Consider the following 18,541-nt stretch of genomic DNA (forward strand, 5'->3'; position numbering starts at 1 on the left):
CCTTTAGCTGTAACGTGAACAGATTTGTCTCACTAACAAGAAACCAGACAGTTTTGTCTGTTTCTCATCCTTAATTAATGCATAATAAGCATTTATTATTGARTGATAAGAATCTGTGTATAAAGTGTTTATAAAGCATCTATAACAGGAGTCAGGCTGTGATGTGGGAACATTTATCAGACTGTAGAAACATTACAATGATTTGGACAGTTCAGGAAAAGTTTTAAATTATAAAACATAATGTTAGTCTGAGGCTCACTTCCTGCTCTGCCTTTCTGCCTGCTTCAGTCGGGTGGTCCTGGTTTGGGTGGTCTCTCTCCTCCAGCTGTAAATATCAGGATGACTTCAGGCTCCTAAAGTTCATCCTTTGTCCAGCAGCAGCTCCGTTTACAACCAGGCTTTGGTTCTGGCAGCACCAGCTCCAGCCGGGAGACAGTGATGAAGTGTGTGTGTCTGTGTGTGTGTGTGTCTGTGTGTGTGTGTGTGTGTGGGGGGGGGGGTTACAGGGATCCCCCCAGACCTGATGTGGCAGCTGTTAGCTCTTTAAAGCCGCTCTGATTCTCTGACGTCTGCCAGCATTCCTGACATCATGACTCACATTCCAGCTGAGCAGCATCACCTCAGGGTCCACACAGAGACAAATAAAGACCCCCGCTTTAATCCAGGGGGGTCTCAGAGAGTCCAAACTGATGCACAAATCCTAATCCAGCAATAAAACAGACTTTAAGTTCAACCATGTTTGGTTTATATTCAGACAGTTCAGATCCAGCCTTATTTAAACCCAGATTTAGGTTTCAGATTATCAAAGATCAGTTTGTCCCAAATCTTAATCCAATCATTTTACAGCTCATTAAAAAACATAAAGTTATTAAAATCACTCATCAGGATTAAGAAACTTCTCATCTGTTAAACAATCAGAACCAAAATGAACTTCTCTGAATGAACGTTTGTTTTGTGAGTTTTATTTTTACCAGTTTGAATTAAGCTTTTCTTTTATCAAATGACACATATACCACCAACCTGCAGGAGATTACAGATTAAAACTAGACATGGGTTTTTACGATGTAAAACAAGTGTGCATTGCCATGTAGCATGTCATTGCAYCATYMCTTTGCCTGCAGCAGTGGACTTGCAGAATGAACTGTGACCAAGTTCAAATGTGTTTTCTATWCCAGCTTGTGCRTGTCAKYMCAGCAGGTGTTTGTAATTAAGGTAATTGTTTGACAATATGAAGTTTGCAGTGATTTTTTGTTAAAGTTGCTGTAGCTGGGTTTTGAACCCAGATCTCCCACATGAAAGCTCATAGAGTTAACCATGAGACCAGTGGAGCTGTGGCAGATGGTACTGCCAAGGGTTGGTTTGTATGTGTGCAGAAAGAGGCCACATTGCCAATGTAGTTGTTGACACAGAACTGCATAATGTTACAACAATAGAGTAATATTAGGACAAGATTTTAGTAAAACATCAAAATACAATTTATTAGTATTGTAATCACTGAACTACTGAGTTTAAATATTATTAAACTATGACTCAGTACTGAGTATATAGAGCAAGGGGCAGTATTGGACCAATACAAGGCTCCATTGACTGGCATTGTATGATTTTAAACATTAATATTTTAAAAACTATGAGTTTTACAGGCACCAAAAGGCATAGCCATCATTTGGCACAGGAGATTTACAGATATAAATTACAATGGCAGCTGTAGGACAAAGTATGCAGGAGGAGAAGCATGGCAAAGTGGAGATGACTTGGATGGGAAATGAATCACAATAGTGTGCATTGATTAGCTCTTGTGTCTAATCTAACAGATTTACATGTTTGTTTTAATGAACTCATGTTAATGTGCTCTGTCTCTTATGAAATAAATTCAACTTGGGTGAAAATGACAGTTTTTGAACAAACAACAGTTTTGAGTTGAACTCATGGATTTAATCTGACAGATTACAGGAGGGATTTTCTCTTTTTGTTCTCAGATGTCTCGATTTTTGGACATTAGAGAACTTGGAGAAGCCGCTCGCTACCTCCGACTCACCAACTTGGAGCAGCTGGCGGCCAAGGCCGAGGCCTTTGATGGTAAACACTTGCTTTTATTAACCAGCCATAACATTATGACCACCTGCCTTAGATGGTGTAACCAAGGTAATCATAGTTTGGGATTATTCTTTATAGTTTAGTTTTATTTTGTTGTGACATTTTTTCCTTTGATTCAGTTAGTCAACAGCTCCATCTGATCTCTCGTGGACCTCCGGAGGTCTGCTGTGCACCTTTAAAAATCTCTTTCTAAAGGACTCTGGTGGACCTCTGAAAGTCTCCTGTGGTGTTGGTCTTCAAGCCATCTGTAGCAGATCCTTAAGGTCCTAAAAGCTGGAAGGTGTGGCTGCTGTGGATCGGACTAGTTGTTCCAGAACACCTTATAGATTCTCAACAGGGAGGAGGGGGTCTGTCAGCAGTAATAACTGGGTCAGAGCTTCGGATCAACATCCTCATGAGTGGAAGGACCCAACGTTTCCCAGTAGAACTTTGACTTTTTCAGCTGAGCTCCAGCAGCTTGTTTATGGATCAGGACAACACAAGTCTTTCTTCACTCCCAGTGCACGCCAGTAGTCCTCTGCCATTCGTAACCCGGTCTCTGGTTCATTGGTTTTTTTCTTGGTCCATTTCTTGTAGGTCCTGACCTGTACGGACCAGGAATGTCCCACAGAGCTGCATCTAAACCTCAAATCCTCAGTGTGTCCATTTATTTTCTGTGTCCAACACATCACCTTCAGGGGCAGAATGTTCACTTATAGTCTAATAAAGCTGCTGAGTACCACAGTAACCAGACTTTCAGTGTTGTTGTGGTCATAATGTTCTGTGTGATCAGTGTATCATGTGTACGCAGGCGAGTACTGAACTAAAACTTTGTTTTAGGAACCAAACGTATTTGGATGCCAGATGAAGTTGAAGCGTACATCGAGGTGGAGGTCAAGGAACTGAATGGAGAGAAGACAACTGTAGAGACTAAAGATGGACGGGTTAGTAACCAGTTGACCAATACTAGTAACTAGTTAACCAATACTAGTAACTAGTTAACCAATACTAGTCTAAGTAGCTGTTTTATCAGTTGCTTTAGATTTAAATGGTTAAAAAACAGGTAGAAGTTTAATTTCCAATTTGCTAAGATGTGCTGAACCGTTGGTCAGTATTGTACCAGAGTTATTGGACCTTACCATCGGTCAGTATACTGCAGTACTAAAAACCCAACTGTTGGTCCAATGATGTGACAGATGTACTGGATCTATTGGTCCGTTTCCTTTACCTGAACTTTAAACCACAGCTCTCTGTCATGCACTTTAGTTTCTCATCGTAAAAGAGGACGACCTGCAGCTGATGAACCCTCCAAAGTTCGACATGATCGAGGACATGGCCATGCTGACCCACCTTAACGAAGCCTCTGTCCTCTTCAACCTCAGGAGACGATACGGCATGTGGATGATCTACGTTAGTGCCTCACAAACAAAACAGAGGAACACCTCTCTGCACAACATGGGACAAAACTCCTGCTGAAGTACTGTTTTTGTCTTTTGTGTACCAGACGTACTCGGGCCTGTTCTGTGTGGCCGTCAATCCCTACAAATTGCTTCCTGTTTACACCACCGCTGTGATAACGGGCTACAAAGGGAGACGCCGTACGGACATGCCGCCCCACATCTATGCTATCGCTGACAACGCCTACACTGACCTGCTGAAGAGTGAGAGACCCGGTCTTCCAACAGGGTTTCATCAAAAYCTCTTTGTCTTTCTGATGTTTTATTTGATTTATTTTTTCTTTCCCAGATCGTGAGAACCAATCAATGCTCATCACGTACGTCAATCTCTCAGTTACCAGCTGTGCCTCTTTGATCTGTAATCTTTGAATCAAAATGTGGTTTTGTTTTTGATTGTCTGGTCAGTGGGGAGTCAGGGGCAGGGAAAACGGTCAACACCAAGCGGGTGATCCAGTACTTCGCCATCATTGCTGCTTTGGGGGAAAATGTGAAAAAAGTTGTAAGTTACTTTTATTTTCTTGAATATGTAACTGTTTGTAAAATGTTAAAACGATCCACTGTGACTTCGATGTTTTTATTTTTCCAGGGCTCTTTGGAGGATCAGATCATTGAAGCAAATCCTGCCATGGAGGCGTTTGGAAACGCCAAAACCATTCGAAATGACAACTCCTCTCGCTTTGTGAGTTCAGTAAAGTTCATTTAATGTTTGATGCTGGAGCTGAGGACAAGTTTTTATGTTTCAGCTTATATTTTAAACAGTTTTAAAAGATTTGGGTCTTTGTTTATTACAGGGAAAATTCATCAGAATTCATTTTGGGCCGACTGGGAAGCTGGCGTCGGCTGACGTCGACAGCTGTGAGTCTGTCTGCGGCACGTTGTTCTATGAAGAGACGTTTACACCTGCTCTTGCTCACAAATAAAAGTATTGCTTTGTTCATTTTGATCAGATCTTCTGGAAAAGTCCAGAGTTGTGTTTCAGCAGCCAGGAGAGAGAAGTTACCACATCTATTACCAGATTCTGTCCAATCGCAAACCAGAACTACAAGGTAATTACGGCAACATGATGTGATAATAAATACAGAACCAGATGATTTAATTCAATCTGGGTTCAGACAGAAACAGATAAAGTGATGCAAACTGTTAATTGTTTTATTTCAACAGGACTGACAAGCTAACAGTTAGTTGGGCAAAGCTACAACCAGAGTAGATACTTAAAGTAGCTTTATATAAATGAATGTCCTCTCTTTGATGCCCTCTGGTTTTTGAATTTAGACCTAAATCATTAAAAAGTCTGCGGATTTTTAGATTGATTTGAATGAATATATTTTATTAACTTTGTTGCAGACATGCTGCTGGTGACCACCAACCCCTATGACTACCACTTCTGCTCTCAGGGAGTGACCACTGTGGAGGGCATCAACGACGGGGATGAGCTATGTCTCACCGACGTAAGACAAACTCCTCCCCTCTGCACATTACCTAACTCCTCCCCCTTTACCCTCTGCTTTTAATAATCTAACTCCTTCCCTTTACTTTTAAGAAACTAACCTTTCTGTGRTCAGCGCGCCATGGACACGTTGGGCTTCACCCCTGAGGAGAAGTACGGCTGCTATAAACTGGTTGGAGCCATCATGCACTTTGGAAACATGAAGTTCAAGAAGAAACAAAGAGAAGAGCAGGCTGAGGCTGACGGCACTGAGAGTAGGACACGTTTAAACCTCATTTCATCCCACATTAATGGTCTTGTGGTGTAAAGCACTTTGGAGTCTATAGGGACTGTATCATTTCAGGGCATTTACCATTTATTTATAGTGTTTTATTTATAATTCTACATAATGCTACCTTTAGAGGTTTATAAATATTATTTTTGGTATGTGTTTGGGTGGGCTCAGGTGTGGACAAGGCWGCGTACCTGATGGGCATCAGTGCTTCTGAGCTGCTGAAGGGGCTGCTGAACCCGCGGGTCAAAGTTGGAAATGAGTTTATAGTTAAAGGGCAGACGGTTGAACAGGTAATCAGTCTACCAGCTCCAAACCATCTGAACCAGGGACGGCTGGGTGAAGTGTTTTCTGTCTGACTGCAGGTGAACTACGCTGTTGCAGCTTTGGCCAAAGCCACGTATGACCGGATGTTCAAGTGGCTCGTGGGCCGGATCAACTCGTCTTTGTACACCTCTCTGCCTCGACAGTACTTCATCGGAGTTCTGGACATAGCCGGCTTTGAAATCTTTGAGGTAAAGACACAAACAAGTCTGAGGTGTTTAGGTGTTGATGTCTCATCATCAATGCTCCTGGTTTTGAAATAAAAGAGTAAAAATCTTGTTTCTGGTCTCGTGCAGCTGAACAGCTTCGAGCAGCTCTGCATCAACTTCACCAACGAGAAGCTGCAGCAGTATTTCAACCACCACATGTTCGTCCTGGAGCAGGAGGAGTACAAGACTGAGGGCATCGAGTGGACCTTCATAGACTTTGGTCTGGACCTGCAGGCCTGCATTGACCTCATAGAGAAGGTGGCTTTGCCTCTGATTTGTCAACTGAAGGTTGAAGATACAGATAATTAACGTGTTTGTTTCCAGCCYATGGGGATCCTGTCCATCATGGAGGAGGAGTGCATGTTCCCCAAAGCCACGGACCAAAGCTTCAGAACCAAACTGTACGACAACCACCTGGGAAAGTCCCCCAACTTCCAGAGACCACGACTGGACAAGAAGCGCAAATACGAGACACACTTTGAGCTGGTTCACTACGCCGGGGTGGTGGGTYGCAGCTGCTAGTGTTAACGATCAAAGAGAGGGAGTTTAAACTCTTTCATCTGGAACTTCACTAACAAAATGATCTCTTTTCAGTCTTATTATGGTGAGAGTTTGGTCCTCATGTAATCAWACAACTGTCATGGTAAAAACCGTTATTAGAGCTGACATTAGACAGTCAGGATCAATCCTCCATCACATAACTTTGACAGACCAACCTTTCATCACACCTGTTCTGTATTTTTGTGCTAAGCTTTATCAGTCCAGTTGTTGGGCTCTTAGTTTGGCCTGTTTTTAACAAAGTTTGGTGTGTAGGTGCCGTACAACATCATGGGCTGGCTGGACAAGAACAGAGATCCTCTGAATGAGACAGTGGTGGCTCTTTTCCAGAAATCCTCCAGCAAACTGATGGCCGGGCTGTTTGATTATTARGTCTGCGCTGAGATGGGTAACTAACTGAGCCGCTGGTAAACCTCAGCACAGGGCAGGAGGGGGGGGGCAGGCTGTTTAATCTTGTTTGTGTTGGTTCAGAGGGGGAACTCAAGAGGGAAACCAAACACAGGAAGAGGAAAGCTGCATCTTTTCAGACTGTCTCACAGCTGCACAAGGTCAGTTCGATCAAAATACAGTATGTTTTATAGCTACAAGAACAGAAAAACAAGAGAGAAGTCTACAAGGAAAGAGTTAACTAAACTTAAGCATCTTTAACTAAACAATTCTCCTCTTGTTCAGTTTACAACATTATTAGAGGATCACAGTAACTGGTTTTAATGAATTGAGTGCAGAACAGGAAGTAATATTCACCTGATCACTTCTGGTTTTTGGTGTCATGGCAGGAAAATCTGAACAAACTGATGGCGAACCTCCGCAGCACTCAGCCTCACTTTGTCCGTTGTATCATCCCCAACGAGACCAAGAGTCCAGGTAAAACAACCCAGCATCTCTGCTGGGTCACAGCTGGTCTCTGTAGTTTACTGGAAGCAGTTTGAGGATGATTTGTGTTATTCTGTCCATGTTTGCCCAAAAAACAACAATGAAGCGCGACAAGCAGACACACGTGATGAAGCAGCTTAGAGTGAWCCATCAGAACCAAACACATCTGATGAAAACTACAATTGATTAGAACTGATGTTAAAGCAAAATGTTWTTTCACCTGTCACCTGTTGTTCTTTCCTCCAGGGGTGATAGATCCCTTCCTGGTCCTCCATCAGCTCAGGTGTAATGGAGTCCTCGAGGGAATCAGGATTTGCAGGAAGGGTTTTCCAAACCGTCTCCTGTACGCCGAGTTCAAACAGCGGTGGGTTCTGAGTCTGAAGAGTCTTAATGTGGTCTGAAGACTCAATGTGGTCTGAAAAGTCTTAATGTGGTCTGAAGACTCAATGTGGTCTGAAAAGTCTTAATGTGGTCTGAAGACTCAATGTGGTCTGAAAAGTCTTAAAGTGGTCTGAAGACACTTAAAGTCATCTGAAAAGTCTTAATAAGGTCTGAAGACTCTTAATGTGGTCTGAAGACTCTTAATGTGGTTTGAAGAGTCTTAATGTGGTCTGAAGAGTCTTAATGTGGTTTGAAGAGTCTTAATGTGGTCTGAAGAGTCTTAATGTGGTCTGAAGAGTCTTAATGTCATCTAAAAAGTCTTAATGTCATCTAAAAAGTCTTAATGTGGTCTGAAGAGTCTTAATGTGGTCTGAAGACTTTTAATGTGGTCTGAAGACTCTTAATGTGGTCTGAAGACTCTTACTGTGGTCTGAAAAGTCTTAATGTGGTCTGAAAAGTCTTAATGTGGTCTGAAGACTCTTAATGTGGTCTGAAAAGTCTTAATGTGGTCTGAAGAGTTCTCCAGACTTAAAACTGCCTCTAAACTCAGGAGATGAAGCAGTGATGTCAGCAGTGATGTCAGCACTTTGTTCAAACAGGACTTGTTCTGCCACACTTCCTAACCCTAACACTGATCCACCTTCTTTCCTCAGGTATCGTATCTTGAACCCGACTGCGATCCCCGAGGACTCGTTCATGGACAGCAGGAAGGCAGCAGAGAAGCTCCTGGGCTCTCTCTACATAGACCACACTCAGTACAAGTTTGGACTCACGAAGGTACAACAAACACCCGCCGGTGCCAAACGACATCACGTTGTCTAAATGTGTCCTGCTCCTCTCCAGGTCTTCTTTAAAGCAGGTTTGTTGGGACAGCTGGAGGACATGAGGGACAACCGTCTGTCCCACATCATCACGGCAGTCCAGGCCATGTGCAGAGGGAAACTGATGAGGATCGAACGACAGGATCTGACTCTGAAACGGTCAGTTTGATGTAAAATCTACTTGTTGAAAGAAATTGATTGATGTTTATTTTTAATTTTCTACCTGATGTTCAGATTGATCCAGTTTGTTTCAAACTAAATGAAGTCGAGTCTTTTTGAGCTTCTGAGGCTTTGATCTCTTTCTTTCAGAGARGCTCTGCTGGTCATCCAGCTCAACYTCAGGGCGTTCTTCTCGGTTAGGACTTGGCCCTGGATGATGATGTTCTACAAGCTCCGCCCACTGCTCAGGAGCGCCCAGGTGGAGAAGGAGCTGGCTGCTCTCAGAGAGGATTTCGRCAAGTTAAAAGAAGCCTTTGAAAGGTTGGTTTACAGGTTAGGAGCTGCTCAGACATGGACTTGTATCTGACGGGTGTTTCTGGCTCCATCAGGTCGGAGGCGAAGCGTCGGGAGGCCGAGGAGCGGCAGGTGGTGTTGGTTCAAGAGAAAAATGATTTGGCTCTGCAGCTTCAAGCAGTGAGTGAATATTTAACCTGATGTTTTAGAGCCTGATGTGAAGCAAAGACCTGACAAGTCTTTTCTGTGACCTGAACCAACCAGGAGCAAGACAACCTGATGGACGCAGAGGAGCGCTGCAATCAGCTGATTCAGTCCAAAATCTCCCTGGAGTCGAAGCTGAAGGAGGCGCAGGAGCGTCTGGAGGACGAAGAGGAGGTGACCGCCAACCTGACGTCCAAGAAGCGTCAGCTGGAGGACGAGGTGCTGTCCCTGAAGAGGGACGTGGACGACCTGGAGATCACGCTGGCTAAAGTGGAGAAAGAGCGACACAGCGTGGAAAACAAGGTGTTGTACGGCTGCACAGGATCTGAGACACACTTTACTTATTAAAACAAACAAAAGACAACCAATAAACAAAACAGTCATACATTTATTTACTGTTTCACTTTGATCGTAGATTTCTTTGTCATCCTTTACAAAATGCTGTCAAAGACCTGATTGTGTTTTGTGATTTTTCAAAGCCCTACTCATGACTCCCTTCCTCTGTCCAGGTGAAGAACCTGTCCCATGAGATGTGTGTTCTGGATGAATCCATTGCATCTTTGAGCAGAGAGAAGGCTGCCCTGGTGGAGGCCCACCAACAGGCCCTCAATGATCTGCAGGCGCAGGAGGACAAGGTCAACATGCTTGCTAAAGCCAAGGCTCGACTGGAGCAGCAGGTGGACAACGTGAGTCACGTTCTCCTTCGTGTTGCACCTCTGCCACAAGACAAACAGCTCTGAGAGAATCCTTCTGCTGCTTTCATGTCATTTTACCATGAAAGTGTAACACAGAGTAAAAGACCTAAGTGTGTTTTTATAACGCACCATCATGAGATACAGTCACTCTGCTCCCTGCAGGCCGAGGCCTCCTTGGAGCAGGAGAAAAGGGTACGAAGTGATCTGGATCGAACCAAGCGTAAACTGGAGGGGGACCTGAAGCTGTCCATGGATTCAGTGAAGGACCTGGAGAACCAGAAAGAAGAGCTGGAGGACAGACTGAAGAAGTAAGAATGGTTCATTGATCTTTTTAGGAGCTTCACACTCCTTCAGAGCTAACTGAAAGGTTTTCAGCACTTCTCCGCCTCCTTCGTCCTCTTCAGGAAAGACTTTGAGGTGGATCAGCTTCAAGCCAAAATGGAGGATGAGCAGAGCGTGGCCACTCAGCTTCAGAAGAGGATGAAGGAGCTTCAGGTGGGTGGAGCAGGACTCCGGCTGGTCCTTCTCCCTGATCCGTGCTGCTTCAGCGTGCTGACTGTTCCTGCAGACTCGCATCGAGGAGCTGGAGGAGGCGCTMGAGGCGGAGCGGGCCTGGCGCCTCAAAGCTGAACGCCAGAGGAACGACATCGCCAAGGAGCTGGAGGAGCTGGGAGAGAGGRTGGAGGAGGCGGGAGGAGCCTCGGCCGCTCAGATCGCCCTCAACAGGTCGACCTAARAATAAACACTTTCCCAGCTCTGCTTCGTTTAAACACGTTTGAAGGACAGTTTGGGACAGTTTGCACCTGAACTGTTCACAGGGCCCGCTTTTTAAAACCTGACATGATTCTTCACTGAACAGGAAGCGAGAGGCTGACTTCCAGAAGTTGCGTCGGGAGATGGAGGAGGCGGGGCTTCACCATGAGGCCATGGTGGCCACTCTGAGGAAGAAGCACTCGGACACTGTGACGGAGCTCAGTGAGCAGATCGAAGCTCTGCAGAGATCCAAACAGAAACTGGAGAAGGAGAAGACRGAGGTCAAGCTGGAGGCTGACGACCTGACCATCAATGTGGAGCAGCTGACCAGGACTAAGGTGCAAACAGTACAACTCTTTATTTTTAATAATAATTTRTGTTCTGCTCTACGGGACGCCAAATATAAAATGAAATGTTAAAAAATGTCACTAACACACTTTTCTTAATTTAGCTCACTTCCTGTGTTAACATTTCCCACTAACGTTTTATTGTTATTTAGCTCACTGTTCTTACATTTAGCTAAGTTTACTAAACATTAAATTTAAATGTTAAAATCTATATTTAAATATTAAATCCTAAATCTAAATGTTTAAATCTAAATGTAAAAATTAAACCTTAAATGTTGAAGTTCACATTTAGGTATTTTGGAATGGAACGCAGCCTATGCCGTTGGTGCTCGGCTCATGCCATGATGTCATCATCCCGAGACAACAACAACCACTAGCTCCAAAGCAGCTAAAGCTCCCTCCAAATTTTTTTAAAAAGCTAAAGCTTTCCTTCAAAGACATTAAACTTGCAACAATTAGTGTTAGCTGACCAGGATGATGACGTGCTAGCCACCGCTAACCGCTGCTGAAGATAATATTTAAAATCTTAATTCAAAATGTGTTCATATAAACAATCTGGGCAGTCCCTGTGGTCCAGCAGCCAGAACTGCAAATTTGATGTCTTGTAGGGAAGCTTTAGCTGCTTTGGAGTGCTAACGATTGCTATTGTCTCAGGATGATGACATCATAACATGAGCCAAGCACTAACAGTAAAGGCTGTGTTCCATTCCAAAATACTTAAATGTGAACTTCAAAATTTAAGGTTTAACTTTAAAATTTAGATTTAGGATTTAATTAAATATATTTTTCTAATATTTAAATTTAATGTTTAGTAAAAATTATTTAAATGTAAGAAGAGTGAGGTAAATGAAAAATATGTTGGTGAAATTTTTCAACATTTAAACCGTGCAGGGGGCGGTGGAGAAGATGTGCAGGGTCTTTGAGGACCAACTGACTGAGAGCAACAACCGAGCAGATGAACTTCAGAGACAACTGACCGAAGTTTCTGCTCAGAAAGCTCGAGCCGTGACAGAAGCTGGTAAAACAAAGAGAAACACCAGAATCTATAATCATCATGATTGTTTTCTCCTTTACACTTTCTTCTGTATGTTTTTAGACAATAACTTCTTTAGCTGATGTTTKAAATGTTGAGTTGGTTGAGATTTTTAGATAATTTATTTGAACTTTTTGCTCTTATAGAAATGCAGACTTCTGGGATCATTTAGAATACCTTCTTTATTCTTAAATTTTAGCTGCTGTTTTTTTTATTTTTATTTTTTTGATTCCTTCTACAGTTTAATTAATTTTGGCTTCAATTTGCTGTTGTGCTAATTGTAACTTTTGCTAATTTAATCTTTTGCTCTGACAATTTTAAAGTAACAAATTTCAGCAGTACTCAGCATTCACACAGATCTTTAGCAGAAAATGCTTGATTTTCTAGCTGGTCTTGTGTTTTATGAACTGACTGAACAATCAGTTTAACAAACWAAAAATGTTTATTTGAGCCTTTGCTTTATAAAAATGTTCCTTTGTTCTCATAAATATCTGAGATCTGAGCTGAGACTGCAGGGTCACCTGAAGGTGAAACGTACAGCAGAGTGTCGTCTGCGTAGCATGAAACAAAGGAATCAGGAAGTGACCAACAAAGTCTGAGCTCTGAGCCCAGGGTCCTCCTGTAGAGCAGAGGTGGAARGTGGACTATATTCTCATCAGGACACGTGTTGATCTGAACACCTAACCCTCTGACCGGATTAAACTGCTGTTTCTTCTTTTCTGCCGTTTTCTCAGACGAGTACCGCCGTCGTCTGGAGGAGCGGGACGTTACGATCGGTCAGCTGCAGCGCTCCAAGCTCAGTTTCAGTCAGGACACTGAGAATTTGAAGAAGCAACTTGAGGAAGGTAGCCAGGTAAGATGTCAAACTTTAACATRTTRAGCTCTTTCTGTTGAACTTTGAGCCGTGTGTCAACAAACGCAGGCGTCACGGTGTGCTCTGACATCTTGTATCGGTGCTGCAGGCTCGGGTGGCGRTGGCTCACGCCCTGCAGGGGTCTCGGCATGACGGCAGTTTGCTGAGGGAGCAGCTGGAGGAGGAGCAGGAGGCCAAAGCTGAGCTGCAGAGGGCGCTGTCCAAAGCCAACAGCGAGGTGGTTCAGTGGAGAGCYAAGTACGAGACCGACGCTGTGCTGAGAATAGAGGAGCTGGAAGACGCAAAGTAAGCTAACACAACCAGGAAGTCCTACATTAACCCAGTTCAAAACAAACTAGACACTCCATAGCGYTAGCATATGGCCCCCGCACGTACACAAAGCACCAGAACTCAGAATAGAGTTATTGTTTTGGGTGTGGATCGGGGGGGGGGGGGGTGGTCATTGGTGGGCCTGATGGACAGCCCTTCATCAGAGCTAAACAAAAAAAAAACCTGAAGCTCTTATGTTGAATAGTGTTTGAGTTACAAGCAGTTTTGTATGTCCAGACACCCCCGTTTTAGATGGAGCCCCCTCCTCAAATATGGGGTCCATCATAAAACCACTGGCTGGCTCAGTGTAGGTCGWACTCATCTACAGTCCTGACAGATTCGTAAGGTATACTATCCAATGTGTTATTACCCTGAATATGATCTAGGAATAACTCTCAGCTACTACCACACCAATATTTAGCTCAGTATCTGTGAACTCGGAGTTGTTGCCATGTCAGTGTTTAGCTGTGGTGGCCATCTTGGATAAGGCTGACTCCAATAGATGTCCATCCAGTAAGAACTTTCTGAGAGCTCCAATCATTTTCACACAATGGTTCATGAGATATTTTGCCTACAGACACACAAATCTAGAGTTTTTTTCTCAGCCTCTCATCAGATTTATTTTCTGTTCGCAGGAAGAAGCTGGTGGTGAAACTGCAGACTGTAGAAGAAGCCTTGGGAGGAACTCAGGCTAAATGTTCCTCGCTGGAGAAAACCAAGCAGCGTCTGCAAGCAGAGATCGACGACCTGGTGGCTGAACTGGAGCGCTCCAACGCTGCCACTCTGGCTCTGGACAAGAAGCAACGAAACTTCGACAAGGTTGGTCCAGATGTGAGACGAGAGCGTGGTGAGGCTGGAACCGAGCTCTGAACTCGGGGTGGTTTGTGTGGTCTGACACAGCTGCTGAGCGACTGGAAGCTGAAGTTTGAGGAGAGTCAATCGGAGCTGGAGGCGTCGCAGAGAGAGTCTCGCAGTCTGAGCACCGAACTCTTCAAACTGAAGAACAGCTACGAAGAAGCTCTGGACCAACTGGAGACCGTCAAACGAGAAAACAGGAACCTGCAAGGTACCTGTGTGYTGCACTGATCTTTGTTTACAGGGTCGAGTCTTACAGCACTCTTTAATTTCAGAGGAGATCCTGGACCTGACAGACCAGATCAGTCAGGGAGGGAAGACCATCCACGAGCTGGAGAGGATGAAGAAGATCTTGGACGTGGAGAAGAGCGACATCAGAGCTGCTCTGGAGGAAGCAGAGGTGAGACTTCCTGTTTCGGGCACCTGACAGCTCACCTGAACCTGAGCGTTAACCGTCGTACCTTCCACCGCCCAGGGGACGCTGGAGCACGAGGAGAGCAAGACCCTGAGGTTTCAGATGGAGCTGCAGCAGATCCGGACTGAGGTCGACAGAAAGATCGCCGAGAAAGACGAAGAGATAGAAAACCTCAGGTACCAAATGACTCAGAGGTCAGAGGACAGAACAGCAGCCAGGGCTAGCCAGGCTAACCGTAGCATCGATGGTCGGCTCGGCTGATGTGAGCAAAAATACAACAGTTTCTCTTTATTGTTGGGTAGCTGAATGATGTAGAGTTGATGGTCGGCTCGGCCAACGTGAGCAAAAATACGACAGTTTCCCTTTATTGCTGGGTAGCTGAATGTCATAGCATCGAAGGTCGGCTCGGCTGATGTGAGCAAAAATACAACAGTTTCCCTTTATTGCTGGGTAGCTGAATGTCATAGCATCGAAGGTCTGCTCGGCTGATGTGAGCAAAAATACAACAGTTTCCCTTTATTGCTGGGTAGCTGATGATGTAGCATCGATGGTCTGCTCAGCTGACGTGAGCAAAAGTACAACAGTTTCCCTTTATTGCTGGGTAGCTGAATGTCATAGCATCGAAGGTCTGCTTGGCTGATGTGAGCAAATATACAACAGTTTCCCTTTATTGCTGGGTAGCTGATGATGTAGCATCGATGGTCTGCTCAGCTGACGTGAGCAAAAATACGACAGTTTCCCTTTATTGTTGGGTAGCTGATGATGTAGAATCGATGGTCGGCTCGGCCAACGTGAGCAAAAAGACAACAGTTTCCCTTTATTGCTGGGTAGCTGAATGTCATAGCATCGAAGGTTGGCTCGGCTGATGTGAGCAAAAGTACAACAGTTTCCCTTTATTGTTGGGTAGCTGAATGACATAGCATGGACGTCACAATATGCAGACAGGGGGCAGGAAGTAGATGCAGCCCCATTTCCTTCTGGTTCAGCATCAAAATGTCTAAAGTCTGTGCCATGTACAGTTGTTGCACATGTTGCAAACTTGTTTTATCAGGAGAAAGATAAAAGCTTTTTACCTGAAAGTAGTGAGTCAGATAAAAGACGACAAAAGAAAATCAACAATCTAAAAACACGAGAAGAAACGAACATTTCAAGAGTTTGCAGCGACACCTTTCTAACAGTAAGAATCAAATCATTTAAATCCTATTATCTGATATTTTATTGGACGGTTACTTAGAAAGACAAGCCTTCATATGCCAGGGAAGATAATATTGTGTTTACGTCCTAGCTTGATTGTCCCAAGAGAAGGTTTGAGTCATTGTTAGCATTAGCGTTAGCATTGTTGTCACAGGACAACAACCTGAAACTAAATAATTGTAGCTTCGAGGCTTTTGAGAGCTTTCATCTGGCTCCTCGTATAATACGAGCTCTGCACCAGATCGCCTCAACGACAGTAAATTCTCCAGATTATATGACAAATTATTTTTATTAAGATCATATGGATCAGATCCTAAATTTATTCATATTATTGAACAATACCTCGTCTGCACCAGAACATTTAGGTCATTATCCTACTCGCTGTCATCCAGTTCACTGTTTTGAACCGGAGCGAATCACTTCCTGTCCTCCCTCTGAGTTTGACTTGTCATCCAGGTCACATGACTGCAACTCAGCAATAAGAGCAAAAAAGTTTAAAAACTAATATATATAGTTGCTACTGCTGCCTAAATAATATTACTCATTGTTCTGCTTTGTTCAGAGACAGCCTGACAAATCAGAAAGACTTTGCAGAAAAACCTAAAACTCTGGAAAATTTAAAAAAAGGAGAAAAGAGGCAGAAAAGTAGCTAAAAGCTAAATGTCACAGAGCGGTAGCTAGCAGCTTAATCAGTAAAACAAATCGTAAAACTAAAATTAGCTAAACTGTAAGTAAAACTGGCAACAAAATGTGTTTAAGTGCCCAAATTAGCATAGCACATGCTAATATTAGCAAAACCTTAGCTGAAAGTACCAAAACAAATGCTTACACTAAAATCAGCAGCTAAAATGAGAAAACCTGCTGAAAGGAGCTAAACGGCAGCTAAAGTAGGACCGTTGAACCGGCCCACGCCGACCCACTGCGTCTCCCCACCAGGCGGAGCCACCAGCGCTCCCTGGAGAACATGCAGACCAGTCTGGAGGCGGAGATCCGCAGTCGCAGCGAGGCCGTCCGCCTGAGGAAGAAGATGGAGTCGGACCTGAARGAGATGGAGGTTCAGCTGGGACACGCTAACCGGCAGGCAGCCGAGAGTCAGAGGATCATCAGACACCTGCAGACACAGGTACGCTCACCTGAACGCGTCAGGAAAACACAGCTCTGAGGTGACGTCAGGTTTCTGTTGAAGGTCAAGGAGCAGCAGGTGGAGCTGGAGGACCGGGTCCAGCTGACCAATCAGCTCCAGGAGCAGGTGGTCCTGTTGGAGCGCAGGTGCTCACTGCTGACGGCGGAGGAGGAGGAGCTGAGAGGCGTCCTGGAACAGACCGACCGGGCTCGAAAGATGGCCGAAACCGAGCTGCTGGAGGTGGTGGAGAGAGCCAACCTGCTCACCACGCAGGTACAAGAACCTACAGGATGTTCTCAAAAGGGTTTGGAAAGTTCTCAATGTAAAACTCTAAAGTCTGAACGAGTCAAAAGTAAAGTGGACCGAGCCGGTCCGACACGTGGATCAGGAAGAACAGGTGGAACTGATCTGCTGTTCCTGTGTGTCAGAACGCAGGTCTGGTGAACCAGAAGAGGAAGRTGGAGGTGGACCTGTCTCACCTGACGGAGGAGGTGGACGAGGCCGTGCAGGAGAGCCGCAGCGCTGAAGAGAAAGCCAAGAAGGCCATCACCGATGTCAGTCCTGACCTCTGACCCCTCCTCACAGAACACCGCCGAGTCGCTGGGTTTCACTGCAGCTGCTTCCTGTCTGTGTTCCTGCAGGCGGCGCTGATGGCCGAGGAGCTGAAGAAGGAGCAGGACAGCAGCACCGTCCTGGAGAGGATGAAGAAGAACATGGAGTCCACCGTGAAAGGTTCGCAGAGTATTTTAACACACACCTGACCTCACCTGACCTGACCTGACCTCACCTGTTAGCCTCTCTCTGACAGAGCTGCAGGTGAAACTGGACGTGTCGGAGCAGACGGCTCTGAAAGGAGGAAAGAAGCAGATTTACAAACTGGAGACAAGAGTGAGTTCTGCAGGTGCATGAACTTCAGTCACCTGGTGGATGAAGCCCTGCTCGGCTCTCACAGGTGGGCTGTGTGTGCAGGTGAAGGAGCTGCAGACGGAGCTGCTGCTGGAGAAGAAGAACAGTGAGGATTATCAGAAAGGACTTCGTCGCTGTGAGAGGAGAGTCAAAGAGCTGACGTACCAGGTGAGACCTGCTGCTGCAGGTGTTCTGCTGCTCCTGGTCTTCTCTCACTGGTTCTGCTGCTCCTGGTCTTCTCTCACTGGTTCTGCTGCTCCTGTTCTTCTCTCACTGGTTCTGCTGCTCCTGTTCTTCTCTCACTGGTTCTGTTGCTCCTGTTCTTCTCTCATTGGTTCTGTTGCTCCTGTTCTTCTCTCACTGGTTCTGTTGCTCCTGGTCTTCTCTCATTCGTTCTGCTGCTCCTGGTCTTCTCTCACTGGTTCTGTTGCTCCTGCAGTCCGAGGAGGACAAGAAGACTTTGCTGAGGATGCAGGAACTGATCGACAAGCTGCAAGCTAAAGTCAAGACTTACAAGAGACAAGCTGAGAACGCTGTGAGTCGAAGAACTGCTTTGATTCTTCACACAAAGATTCTTCATCCAAAACTTCATGTCAGAAAATGCTCCAGCTAGGATTAAAGAAAGTCTGTTCCCCAGTTTAACCAGTTTAATTTAATAACATTTAATTTGGGAGGAGTCGTTTCTCTTTTAAAATCTGCTGTAAATAAACTGAAGAACTTCTCCTCCTCCACCACCAGGAGGAGCAGGTGAGCAGCACCGCCGTGCGTTTCCGTAAAGTCCAACATGAGCTGGACGACGCCGAGGAGAGAGCTGACATCGCCGAGACCACCGTCAACAAGCTGCGGATTCGAACCCGCGAACAAACCAGCAGCAAGATCACCGTGGTGAGTCACCAACAAACAAACAAACAAACAAACAAACAAAAAAACAAACAAACAAACAAACAAACAAACAAACAAACAAAC

At 44.8% G+C, this 18,541-nt stretch overlaps 1 protein-coding gene across 1 annotated transcript in view; it reads left to right on the forward strand.

The window, feature by feature from the left end:
- LOC106527885 (myosin-7B-like) overlaps window positions 1-18,535 on the forward strand; it is a gene marked incomplete at its 3' end in the record, with an annotated part of 19,344 nt that extends 809 nt beyond the window's left edge. Inside the window, 44 exon segments of the mRNA XM_014022896.1 lie at window positions 1,977-2,076; window positions 2,914-3,017; window positions 3,340-3,483; window positions 3,578-3,734; window positions 3,820-3,847; window positions 3,936-4,029; window positions 4,117-4,209; window positions 4,322-4,385; window positions 4,478-4,576; window positions 4,875-4,978; window positions 5,093-5,231; window positions 5,423-5,541; window positions 5,614-5,763; window positions 5,869-6,039; window positions 6,106-6,285; window positions 6,595-6,727; window positions 6,811-6,887; window positions 7,116-7,203; window positions 7,459-7,576; window positions 8,247-8,370; window positions 8,437-8,573; window positions 8,724-8,894; window positions 8,963-9,047; window positions 9,132-9,374; window positions 9,581-9,757; window positions 9,929-10,074; window positions 10,171-10,261; window positions 10,335-10,492; window positions 10,626-10,857; window positions 11,758-11,884; window positions 12,634-12,752; window positions 12,862-13,058; window positions 13,718-13,901; window positions 13,983-14,148; window positions 14,213-14,337; window positions 14,413-14,528; window positions 16,483-16,669; window positions 16,733-16,942; window positions 17,098-17,223; window positions 17,311-17,401; window positions 17,478-17,557; window positions 17,639-17,743; window positions 18,015-18,110; window positions 18,314-18,535. Coding sequence (XP_013878350.1) covers window positions 1,977-2,076; window positions 2,914-3,017; window positions 3,340-3,483; window positions 3,578-3,734; window positions 3,820-3,847; window positions 3,936-4,029; window positions 4,117-4,209; window positions 4,322-4,385; window positions 4,478-4,576; window positions 4,875-4,978; window positions 5,093-5,231; window positions 5,423-5,541; window positions 5,614-5,763; window positions 5,869-6,039; window positions 6,106-6,285; window positions 6,595-6,727; window positions 6,811-6,887; window positions 7,116-7,203; window positions 7,459-7,576; window positions 8,247-8,370; window positions 8,437-8,573; window positions 8,724-8,894; window positions 8,963-9,047; window positions 9,132-9,374; window positions 9,581-9,757; window positions 9,929-10,074; window positions 10,171-10,261; window positions 10,335-10,492; window positions 10,626-10,857; window positions 11,758-11,884; window positions 12,634-12,752; window positions 12,862-13,058; window positions 13,718-13,901; window positions 13,983-14,148; window positions 14,213-14,337; window positions 14,413-14,528; window positions 16,483-16,669; window positions 16,733-16,942; window positions 17,098-17,223; window positions 17,311-17,401; window positions 17,478-17,557; window positions 17,639-17,743; window positions 18,015-18,110; window positions 18,314-18,535 — 5,877 coding nt within the window.
- Between the last annotated feature and the right edge of the window lie 6 nt (window positions 18,536-18,541).

Source organism: Austrofundulus limnaeus, unplaced genomic scaffold (genome assembly GCF_001266775.1).
Source record: "Austrofundulus limnaeus strain Quisiro unplaced genomic scaffold, Austrofundulus_limnaeus-1.0 Scaffold347, whole genome shotgun sequence".
NCBI lineage: Eukaryota > Metazoa > Chordata > Actinopteri > Cyprinodontiformes > Rivulidae > Austrofundulus > Austrofundulus limnaeus.